At 39.3% G+C, this 12,115-nt stretch overlaps 3 protein-coding genes and 1 non-coding gene across 4 annotated transcripts; 3 read left to right on the top strand and 1 right to left on the bottom strand.

Annotated features, from left to right (window-relative positions):
* Window positions 1–722: 722 nt before the first annotated feature.
* On the bottom strand, window positions 723–2,762 carry LOC116206759 (probable xyloglucan endotransglucosylase/hydrolase protein 8). The gene is made up of 4 exons (XM_031539565.1): window positions 2,432–2,762; window positions 2,224–2,324; window positions 1,404–1,606; window positions 723–1,251 (listed from the first exon to the last, which is right to left on the bottom strand). The coding sequence occupies exons 1-4, from the start codon at window positions 2,619–2,621 to the stop codon at window positions 849–851; spliced, it is 897 nt and encodes a 298-aa protein (XP_031395425.1). The 5' UTR covers window positions 2,622–2,762; the 3' UTR covers window positions 723–848.
* A 1,805-nt stretch (window positions 2,763–4,567) lies between these two features.
* On the top strand, window positions 4,568–4,647 carry TRNAL-UAG. Its single transcript has one exon. It is a non-coding gene; the product is annotated as a tRNA-Leu (tRNA).
* Window positions 4,648–5,562: 915 nt separating this feature from the next.
* On the top strand, window positions 5,563–7,005 carry LOC116208351 (probable dolichyl-diphosphooligosaccharide--protein glycosyltransferase subunit 3B). The gene has a single exon (XM_031541729.1). It carries the CDS (start codon window positions 5,707–5,709, stop codon window positions 6,730–6,732), a length of 1,026 nt encoding a protein of 341 aa, XP_031397589.1. The 5' UTR covers window positions 5,563–5,706; the 3' UTR covers window positions 6,733–7,005.
* Window positions 7,006–9,066: 2,061 nt separating this feature from the next.
* Window positions 9,067–9,835, top strand: LOC116208352 (nuclear transport factor 2B). The gene is made up of 2 exons (XM_031541731.1): window positions 9,067–9,446; window positions 9,553–9,835. Exons 1-2 carry the CDS (start codon window positions 9,147–9,149, stop codon window positions 9,625–9,627), a joined length of 375 nt encoding a protein of 124 aa, XP_031397591.1. The 5' UTR covers window positions 9,067–9,146; the 3' UTR covers window positions 9,628–9,835.
* Window positions 9,836–12,115: the final 2,280 nt, after the last annotated feature.

Raw genomic sequence — 12,115 nt, 5'->3', positions numbered from 1 at the left:
TTTCTTAAATCCATCCCGTGGTTTTAATTTTTTTCTTAAATCTATCTCAGTAAAGGGCTACAGTGGCAAGACCATTAAATGTTGATGGAAGATATAACGGCGACATATATTTTGGAAAAAAATATAAATCATGAAATATTTTTGATAATTTTAAAAGTATATGATAGATTTCAAAAAACGGTGAAATCATAGGATATATGGCGTAATTTGTCCAATCAAATACTATAAATATATATGATAAAAATTATTTTTGTAGAGGTTACAATGAAAAAACTTGTAATAGCAATTTTGTTAATTAGCAATTTCTGTACTCTTTATCGTATTGTAGGGGTTCTAAACCCACAAATACTCTGTGGTCAAAGTTGACCAACGAAATGAAGAGGAGTTTGAGTTAGCGTAGTGAGAAATCTCGTAGTCCCAAAAAAAGTACGATTAAATTATTTTTTGTCTAGTATAATCTGATTAGGATACAACTATAGCAGTTTTATCCTCTTATTCAATTTCTTCGATATTTGTAATCATCATCATCATCATCATTATTTTGGTGAGATCACTAATTGTCCTTAGTCTATTAGCCAAGATTGATCTCGCTTGAGCGTAATCTTAACCCAAACCATGAGACATAATTGCTCTAATCAGACACGCATAATTGTTCAGAAGGACAAATAAAATTGAGAAAGAAAATGAACATAGAACCACATAATACACATTTTTATTGATTATATATGGAAATAAATAATATAATAAATTTAATAATTTCTCATAATGGAATACAACAGTTGCTCATGGTGCAAAAATATCAAAAATAGGAAATTCCCCTCTAAAGAATTTCGGCAATAATTTAAATTTTAATCCCAAGGGCTGAGTGAGCACTCCTCAGGCAAAGTGGGGAACCTCTCCGTGTCCTTGCAATAGTCATATATCACGAGGTTCCTTTGCACCCAAGCATAGTCCTTCTTCTGCGAATCTGAGAGGTGCCACGCGTCGTACTGGTCCCACCAGTTATCGGTGGTCGTGGACACGCACTTTGGGTACGGGTCGACCCACTGGCACCCGTCGAAGCTGAAGTCCTTGTACGAAGACACGAACGGAGCCTTCTTCCAGTCGGTCTTCTCCAGGCCGCCCCGGGTGGCCCAGTCGTCAGCGTTCCAGATGCTCGAGAAAAGGTACATGGGCTTCTCATTGGGGAAGAAGTTGTTCGGTTTCCCGTTGTTCTTGCATACCCTTATCGGGACTTTGTCCACAAAGAACCTGTTTGCATATATTCAACGAGAAGTTAGTCACTAGATATTAAGACAATTATGATATTCATAACACGGTAATAATGGTAAGACTGATTTGAGTCCTGTGACGGGCTCCAATACAAACCGGATCGAGATCGAGATCGGCATATGAGAACTTACACTAACTGTTGGTTATTCCAGAGGATGGAATAAGTGTGGAAGTCCTTGGTGGGGTCGAACCAGAGCATGTGCCTCATCTCCCGGTTGCCAGTCCCATTCTTATACACATTGGTCTGTATGAGATAGGGCTGTCCCGATCTGTTCCCCAAGAACTCAATGTCCACTTCATCCCTCTCTGGCCCTGCCCCATTCTCCGAGCACATCTGCCCCACATACCAATTCAAATTACTTAATTATTACATCCAGACAATTAAATAGGTTGATTATTTATTGAGGGAAAATGAAGAAAAATTTAATTAAAACGAGAAAAAAAGAAAAAGAAAAAGAAAGAGAAAGATATTCAATTAAATAGATCGATGACATAATTAACAAACTGCGCTGTCATTGGATGGTTACATTATAAAGGTATGAAACACGTTGAAAGTATTTTATGGCAGGACAAGCCAATGTCCGACTGAGTGAGAATACTCTCATCTAACAATAATTGCGGTCCAAGGATATTTCATATCTTACTGAAGAAGCAGTAGATCCATCTTTGTGCTTCTTCCTAGGTTGTAGATGATTAATTGAACAAAATGCATTTTTCACGTAAAATCGGAGTTTTTTTCTTCAACTAGTTAGAAGCTTTCTTTGATTATGTCCCATCCCGTAACCTGGAATGATGAATTCGATGCAGATTATAATGTAGCGAAATCGCATTCTCATTTCATTCTACCGTGCCCAGCAAGTTGCTACTTAACTTTCGATGAGTTAAGGACGGTTCAGTCGATTGCCTATGCCTCATCCAAGTCTCTAGAGTTTTGAGTGAACGGCTACTTACGTAGTAAGCCGTGACGACACCGGCAGAGTCCCCACCGACGAGCTTCAACTTCATGCTGAACCACCCGAATCGGTACCTCTGCTTCGTCTGGAACCCGCATCCTAATATCCGAATCCGATCCAAAACAACCAAAATCAGGGAATGGCCACCGAATAACATGAATACGGCTAACTCTGTTCGACTAGGCGGACGGATATTAGCATCTTACCTGTTTCTTTGTCCAAGGAAAGGTACCAGACCTGGCCGTCCTCGGAGGTCTTGAAATGGTCTTCCGACCACATAATGTTGAATTGGTCCTCGAAGTTTGCCTTCGACTCGGATGTCGCTGACGACGGATCCATTCGCACCATTACAGCTAGAAGTGGAATCAAAACAAGAGCTGAGACCCTCTTCTCCATTGGCGAATATGGAGAAGCACTGAAGCAGAGAGAGGAGAGGAGGGATGAAGAAGAAAAAGTGGAATGGAATGGGATCTTCAGGAGGACGAAAGGGAGGAGATGGCATTAAATGTGTTTAATAATTTTTCAATAGTCATTGAAATGTCTGCGTGAAGGGCAGAAGAGGGAACTGACCAAACTAAAATGGCATTTTCTGATTAATTTATTCGATTCGAGTAAACATCGAAGATCTTACATGGTGATACAATTTACTCGGGTTGAACGGTCAATGGCATCCCATCAATACAACATTCATGTTTCCGATTGATATGAGCGTTGTTATATCCTCCCTGCTTGACTTTTACTAGAAATTTTAGCAGTTGTATCGATTACTATAAGCTTATTGTAAAGGCGTTTAAAAGACCTCTTCAATTTCTTTGTAGTATTTCATCGAATATATCGAATGACGGTCCGCATTGTAATAAAATCAACCTTAGACTTGAATCACTAAAGATGGTGGATTTCATTCTTCCAATAATATGGACTTGGAATCTTTCTTTTTCCTTAGGGACAAGAGAAGCCCGCATGGGCATACTAGGAAATGGAATGGAACAGTGACAGTGAAGAAGATGGATGAATCAAATCTGGCTCCACAGCGGGCAATGCAGCCCATTGGGCAATGTTATTGTCAGAAAATATTAAAAAAGAAAGAAAAAAAAAAAGGTGGGTGGGTCCATTCATATCGTGCAAGAACGTGAATGGCATCGATTGGCTTATTCAATACTCAGAAACTTCTTAGATTTGCCAACTGGATTTGGTGGTGGGGAACAATCATCTTATTGCTCTATCAAAAAGCTTTAAATTTATGCAAAACCGTGGTACAATTAATAAATTATGTTATTAATGGACAGACTATGCTTCGATAAGGCTTATTAGTGCTTGAGTTCGGATGAGTCTTAATCAATAGATAAGAAAATATCTCTTGATTAATTTGGTTCTGAATTAAATAATCACTTTTCTTAAGCTGTAATTTACCCTAGATTAAGGAGTGGGCCCCATAGCTTTAGTCAAAAGCTGGAAAAGGTTTTAAAGCGGAGAAATTTGAAAATTCCTCTACTATATACTATATGGTCTATAAAAAAAATCCTTTTTTTTGAGCTTATAGCTTATTATTATCAAGAAAAATCTAGTGAAAAATCGAGGTAAGTAATCTGTCCAACATTAGGAGCACAGCTACATTTTTTATATGGAATACTGAATGAACTGAAAATATGACGCAGCTTGCACGGTTTGATAAAACACGGTTCCGTTTTTATGGGGCACATGAATTGTTAATCAAATTAAAGTAGCACTTTTGATTTCTTTAGTTAATGGAGACTGATGAAAAGTAGTGCTATTTTGTTGGCATTGGTTAAATTAAAGAGGAAAGGGTTAAAGAGGAGGTTCCTCGGTTTAAAACATGACCAACATACTCAATCTCATCAATCGACATGCTTTATATTAAATAAATAATTTATTTTTGTTAATAACGATACTGAAAAAAAGTTTTGAACTTCATTGATTGCAGAGAACAATTTGAAGTCCGAATAACCAAATCAATTGAACTGGTTTCATCAAATGAGGTGAGAGATTCATTATCACACCGTGCATCCAGCATCTACTTCTATAATGAGAAGATCTGACATTTATTTAGTTATAAGATTCAATAATTTCACACTCTTAAGTGATTTATCGATTAGGGAATGAAAATTTAGGGAAATTATAATTCTAATAATCGGTTAAATAAAAAGTCTGCGGTGTCCAAATAAAAGATTACAAATTAAAAGTCAGATGGCTCCCAGTTGGGATTTCAATGTCTCATGGTTGTGTACAGAAGTCCATCACGTGCCCTCTGTCGGTGACATACAATGATACAATTTCCTATATTTTGTTCATCTAATATATTTCATCGAAAGGTTCAACAATCCGACAGTTTGGCCGAGTGGTCTAAGGCGCCAGATTTAGGCTCTGGTCCGAAAGGGCGTGGGTTCAAATCCCACAGCTGTCATCCGTTTTTGCCCTTTTCCATTTAATTAAAGATTATATTGCAATTTTATTTTCGGTGTAATAATTACAAAAACTTTTTGGTTAATCTTTTAATATATCAAAATATAATTCAAAACCCATCTTAGAAAATGCAAATAGCCGAACATATAAATTGGGGACGGTCTATGGTACAATTACCTCCCCATTGCAATAATTGATTATTGAAAGACATAAATCGAAAACCGGCTTTGGAAAACACAAGACAGTCTAAAAGACCCATCGCGATAACATATAATTTAATTACTCTTTTTTTTTCTAAATAATAAGTGCCTATCTATCATTCCATCATTTGCCTAAACTTGCATATCAATTCAGTGAGAATCCAAGTGGACAAAAAGAGACTAAATCCAAAAGCCAAAAGAAAGACTAATACAAGTTCTGGCAATTTCAAACAAGAAGTAAAACAATAAAACAACTTAACTTAAATCCAAGCTTTGGGATGGTCCAAATGGAGGCAATCCTCTCCTCACATACTGGATGATCTGATGAACAATAGCTTCAAGGGAGGAGAATTTTTCCCCTTGAAAATTTTTTCATTTTTTTCTCACTTGAAAATTTTGTTATTCCTTTCTTGCCAATTATGATAAACACGAAGGGTTCAAAACGAAATTTCTTGATAATGATAGCCAATGGATGTATCATACATTCAGATCTCCGCCGTTGAAATCTTAAGATCAGATTCAGCTATTAAAATGGGAAGAAGTATCGCTATCATACCCTCACATTTCGATCAATTTGTATGGTAGAATTTTCAATCAACGCGTTCCACAAACCGAAAGTTGGGGGATCTGCAGATAAATGGGCTTCTTTAGCCCAACAAAAACAAATGGGCTTCGACGGAGAATTAAAGAGAATTGGGCCCGACTAGGTGATTGGGCTTTCATTCCACCGAGCCACAGTTCAGCTTATCCCACCCCCGAAGTCAACGAAAGGTCAACGTCTTCCTTTCGTCGTCTTCGGGGAGAAGCCTTTCCCCAAGGTTCTGAAACCCAGTCTCCTCGGATTAGGTTTGGTCACATCCATGGAGTCGAAGATGCTCTCTCCAGCGGCCCTGATCTTCCTCTTCCTCCTTCTTTGCCGCGCCGCCGCCGACTCCGACTCCGATCTCACTGCGGAGCTCCTCGCCCTCCAGTCCCGATCCCAATCGGGCGTCATCCACCTCGACGACCACTCCATCTCCCGCTTCCTCACCTCCCAGAAGACCCCCAGGCCTTACTCCATCCTCATATTCTTCGATGCCGAGCAGCTCCACGACAAGCCGGAGCTCCACCTTACCGCCCTGAAGAAGGAGTTTGCCCTTCTCTCTTCCTCCTTCATCGCCAACAACCAGGACAACCCCATTGCCCGATCTAAGCTCTTCTTCTGCGAAATTGAGTTTAAGCAGTCCCAGTCCAGCTTCGCCCTCTTCGGCGTCAACTCCCTCCCCCACATCCGCCTCGTGGGGCCCCATGTCAGGTCCCTCAAAGAGTCGGATCAGATGGACCAGGGCGATTTCTCCCGGCTCGCCGAGTCGATGGCCGAGTTCATCGAATCTAGGACGAAGATCTCTGTTGGCCCCATCACCCGTCCCCCCATTGTGTCCAAGATGCAGATCATGTTCATCGTAGCCATCCTCTTGGTCTGGTCTCCTTTCATGATCAAGCGGGTCTGGGCTGGGGAGACTCTTCTCCACGACAAGAAAGTTTGGCTCTTCGGTGCAGTCTTCGTCTACTTCTTCAGCGTCGCGGGCACAATGCATAACATTATCCGGAAGATGCCCATGTTTTTGGCGGATCGGAATGATCCCTCGAAGCTCGTGTTCTTCTATCAGGGCTCGGGGATGCAGCTCGGAGCTGAGGGCTTTGCAGTGGGGTTCTTGTACACAATCGTTGGGGTGTTGATGGCTCTCGTGACTCATCTGCTCGTTAAAGTTCGTAATCTCGCGGTTCAGCGGGTTGTTATGATTCTTGCTCTCTTGATCTCGTTCTGGGCGGTGAAAAAGGTCGTGTACTTGGATAATTGGAAGACAGGATACGGGGTGCATGCATTCTGGCCTTCCAGTTGGTAACTCGGTTCATGCCGGTGAGAAATGTGATTGTGCTGAGACTGATTTGGCGAAGATTTTGTTGCTGAGACTGATTTGTAATAGTTATTTGAGCATAATAATTCGACACATGATCTTTGCTAGGGATGCACATACATATTAGACTTCTAGGCGGCCACTTCATGATTCAGTATATCATATACGCGCTTGTTTTTCTCTGTGATATGATCAATGCTTATATTGCGACAAGCACAAGTGACGGAAGCCGATTATATATCTGAATGTTGATTAAACTGATTCAGTGCATCGCTGTATGTGTCCCTGATGTTACCTGATTAGATATCTGAATGTTGATTAAAGTGATTCGGTGCGCTGCTATATGTGTCCATGACGTCACGGTTCTGGTAGATATGGGTAACACATCTTGTGGAGTCTTCAATCAGTTAAGTTGATGGATAGATGTAAGACTAAATTGCGAGACAGTTTTCAAATGAAGTGCATGGAAATTGAGCTTATTTGTGTAGAAAAATTACGGACTTTCTGATCTGCGATGAGGATGCCTTCAATATTGAAGTTTGGCATAAGGTTTGCTGTGATTGTTCTGGTTTGAGGAACTGCTCCGTCTAATGTCTGATAGGTGATTTGATTTTTGAAATTGTCGCAGTTATAAACTAAGTTAATAACATTCATTGTCTTCCCTAAAGATTTACTGATGTTCAATCCAAACGCACAGGTTGATAAATGTTCAGTAGTGGTTCCGTGTTAGCTTAGACTTAGGGTGTTGTGTTTCAGATACACATCGGCTCCATATATACCTCAACTAATGTTAGCTGAGTGTGGAATTCAATGCACTCCATGTTTCATGGAATCAAGGTGGGATGTAAGGGAAAGAAACTTCTTCTGTACTGGGCAAGTTGAGTACGAGAGGATGTCAGTGACGGTTTGGCAACGAGACATCTTTGCGCTTGCCCTTTGGCATTCTGTGTCACTGAGAAAAGAGGTTGTGAATGCCTTTGAACCCGTTTTGGGTAGTGATCAATTTACCGATATTTTGTTGCATGAGCCATTGGAGCTATTCATGCATAAATACTGTTCAGGTATGCGAGTGATCTCCTAGGTGGGGTTCGATAGAAATGGAAAGGAAATTGACTGGAGTTGCTAGATAAGGTATTCGTGTTTTAGAGCGATTCCATAGTGCAATTATGGCAGGGGAGAATGGAAATGGAATGAAATCCCTATACGGAATGCGACCAACTTGTATAGTGATGCTATTCTTTCCTGTTTCCCCACCCTTTCATAAGGAAAGGCCATCAATGGTTCTTGGCTCTATAAAGCTTGTCATTGTCTTGTTGTTTCTCTCTCTTATCAACAGAAATGATGCAGTTCCAACAGAAACATATGTGTGGAGAATACATTATACATTTGTTCGAATGTAACTGTCGTCGAGGTGAAAGGGTGAGGGAATAAATGAAGGAGGCTGCTTGGGCTGACTTCTGTTCGATCATGAGGGAATAAGCACGTTGCCGCAGAATCCGGGCCGATTCTCTGCAGTGTTACCTGAAGGCTATGAAAAGAGAAGAGCAACAGAAGCTGCCTTTCTCAAGAGTAGTGGCTGTAAGCAAGCGAGCATCCCATCTTTTGGTTGGATGGTCGACCATAAAAGCAAAGCATATATTCCCTTTCCTTTCGCATTCGGCCATTGATAGTTTGCTAGTACTGAAATCACTTCTCCCTCCGATGAAGCATATCAGCATTTCCGGAACGGAAGAGCACGTATTGTTTGTTTTTTAATCTCGATGCTCGGACAGAAAAGTGACACTTGAAGAGCTAGTTAAAGGGCAGCCTATGCTCTTGTTTAAATTACATCCATCGTTCTACATCTCTTTTGTTTCCTCCACAGCAACTTTGTGTACGAAAGCAACCCGTTCGATTCACTCCATTATTTTTCCTCAAGGTCCCAACATTTTCCCTCATCCATCCTTTGATCTTGCTTACAATTTCAAGATTCTGCCTATAATCTTCCAGTCTGTAGGTCGAACAAAAGCGTAGCTCGTCATTTGAGGGATAGCTCATAACATCTAGAATCTGCCTACAATCCCTCATCCACCGGTTGAATAAGACTTTACTAGCAAAGTCACATGGACGTGGACTGGCCATGACAAAACGAGCAGATAGGACCTGTGCCACAAGAGCAGAGCATCTTCACTTGTAATCGGTCATCCGATGAATTTAGTGTCCGATAACCTAGAGAATCAGCTGAAACGTCTAAATGGCATCAGTTTTCAAAGCTGAGAAGGGCAAATTGGTCCCGGGAAGAAAGGAATCTTACCTTTAGGACAACTTTACAGGCAAGGACTCTTCCTTAAATATTCTTCTTTGCGTGAAGGAGAAAGAGAGGATGAGACGATAGGAAGAGTGATTAGCGAAGTGCTGTGGTGATGGAAGAGCAAGTGGAAGTGGTGAGCAAGGCATTTGTAGAACACTACTACAGCCTCTTCGACAATGACCGGAGCAGCCTCTCCTCGCTCTACCACCCGACTTCGATGCTCACATTCGAAGGGCAGAAGATCGTTGGGGTAGATGAGATCTCTGCAAAGCTTAGGGACCTCCCATTTGATAAATGCCAGCACCATATCAGCACCGTCGACTCCCAGCCCTCCTCCTCGGCCGGCATTGTTGTGTTCGTGAGCGGCTCCTTGCAGTTACCAGAGGAGGAACACCACCTCCGATTCAGCCAGGTCTCCATTCCCTTCATTAACGACGTTTGTATAATTCCAGTCATATATAACATTTCGTTGTGATCAGATGATTAAGTATAACGAGCGAGCTATTGTTTTGTTGCAGATGTTTCACTTGGTTCCATCACCGGCGGGAAGCTTCTTCGTGCAGAATGACATTTTCCGCCTGAACTATGGGTGATAACTGTATTATATTTCCAGAATTTGTCGCGGTGGCTCTGAAGGAGACCACTTCGATCATTTCTGCATATTGGATCTATCATCATCTGTCAACATAAGTCTTCAAATCTTATCTTTCGTTCGACCCTCATAGCTGTTCCAGGAGCAAGCGCAATCGATGTATTTGATGTTATCCACTTCTAGGCTGAATGAAGTCTATTGTTCATCAATCTAAAGCACTACTAATGAAATTTGTAGGTGCAAGTGAGGTGCAAGTGATCGGTCCGTGCCGAGCTCTTGTAGTTAACTAGTTGAAATATCTGTAGGTTTCGCGGTAACCTTTTCTTAGTCAATTCTATAGCGTACGAATGAATTAATATAGATAAAAGAATAAAGGGTTGTCAAAATCTATATATACTGTATAGCAATTGAAGTTGACATAATAAATATGTAAATTACAAGTGAGAGATCAAAGAAGTGAATCATGATGGCGAATGTGGGGTGGTTGATCAGTTCATGAAACACGAGAGTTCTGACATAGCGTAGCGGGGGCAATAAGATCGCTACTACTACTATCCACCTTATTCTTTTTTATTAAAAATACAAATATGTATAGAGAGACAGTAATCCAGAAACATGTATAAAGTGAATACGAAGAGTGAGAGATATCATGTGGGGATTGAGTATATAGAAAGATGGTGTACAAAATGAATTTTGATATCTTCTATTTATGAAATATTTAGTATATTGAATTTGAAAAAAAAATCTTATATTTCGAGAAATTCATTTTAAATTTTGCATAATCTTTTTATTTGGAAGAAATTCTTTAATTATATATTCCTATTTACAAATAATATGGACAAAATAATAAAAATTTGTCGATTACAGAACAAACAAAATATTAATTGAAGAGTTTCATAAATTATTTTATGTAGCGTTTCCTCCTCTCACTCTTTCATAAATTATTTTACTCATTTATAAATGATGGACAAAGCCCCACCTTTTCAAGTCCCAGAACCAGGAACCATTTCAAAGAGAGGAGTAATCGACGATTAGTGGGTCAGTGTTCTCCTGCCCGAAAATTTAGTTTGAGTTCCTGGTAACCATTCCATGCATCTAATCATTGGAAAATCAGTACTCCATTTTGAGCTAATTGAAAATAGAGGGAATATTCTATTTGGTTTGTTATTAACACAATAATGGGAATTTATAATCTGTATATATGGTTTGGCACGGGTCTTGTTCGGTTTTCGTTTCAAATCCAAACCCAAGAAATCGAAACAAAATAAATTGCGGTGTCGAAATAGACGAGTGGAGAAACGCCTGATCATCATGTAATCATATGGTATGTTAATTATTTCCGTGTGGTTTCTTTTCTGTTCGTGACATATGTAACAGATGTATAACACAATTTCTCCACACGCGGTGAATCTAAAATGCCATCCATTATTCTTTCATATGATGGTAGAAATGCGATTATGAGGCAAACATGAAAATGTTCATATTTTCCAAGGGTTAAAGATTGGAATTGTTTCCTTATTGGGCAAAGATGAACATATTAAGATTGCGTTTCACTCAAAGAAGGAAAGGAAATCTTCTCAAAAACGTGGCTGCAACCTTCCATAAACATCATTCAGATACAACTAAGCATTTGATAAGCACATCCTCCTAAAAAACAAAAATTGAAAAAAAATGAAAAAAAGGAAAAATAAAAGAAATTCTGATTTTCGTATCACCCAACAAGTTAGTGGAATAATATAATAACCCAAATGAAGTACCCTTAGGAAAATGATATTCTGCTATGCAAACAAATGGTTCTCCAACCCGATAAGATTGGTCTGGGAGCCTAATTGTATAGTTTTCTTCGTAAGATTAAGCTGGAGCGATTAAGAAATTGTACATGAAAAATACTTTTTATTAGATCATTTGTACTATTTATGTGGACGAATTTATCTATTTTATGAATTTACAAGGTGTTCACATGAGCTGTAAGCAAAATTCGAATTTATCTCCCGTAAAAAAAAAAAACCTAAACAAATCATTCTCGGATTAAAAGAATTGTACATTGCATTACAACAACTAATAGAGTATGCTTCTTTCTCATGTGGATGGCACGAAGAGAAATAAAAGATTCTGAAATACCAATTGCCACAAATTCATTATGGGCTGAATGAATCTGTTATGATTTGACTTATGAAATATATAATTTTCATAATGTTTCTTTTCTTTTGCTTCATTTAAAAAGATTTTCTTATGACTTGCTGCTGGCACATAGGATTTCCCTAGAAATTCAAAAAATAATAATAATGGAATGCTGGTAAGCTGTCATTTCAAAAGATCATAAATCATAATTAGTCAAAGTCAGTAAAAAAAAGAACTAATTAATTACTTACTTGCTCCGACAGGCTACAATAAACTTATTATAGTGATATTTTTATGGTCATTATCCATTATATAGCATAGATTCCAGAGTAACCGAATTTTGAGGTTCTAATAGTTCAATTTCTACC

This window comes from Punica granatum, chromosome 5 (assembly GCF_007655135.1).
Source record: "Punica granatum isolate Tunisia-2019 chromosome 5, ASM765513v2, whole genome shotgun sequence".
NCBI classification, from domain to species: Eukaryota; Viridiplantae; Streptophyta; class Magnoliopsida; order Myrtales; family Lythraceae; genus Punica; species Punica granatum.
Note: the sequence above shows the minus strand (reverse complement) of the source record. Positions and strands in the feature narration are given on the sequence as shown.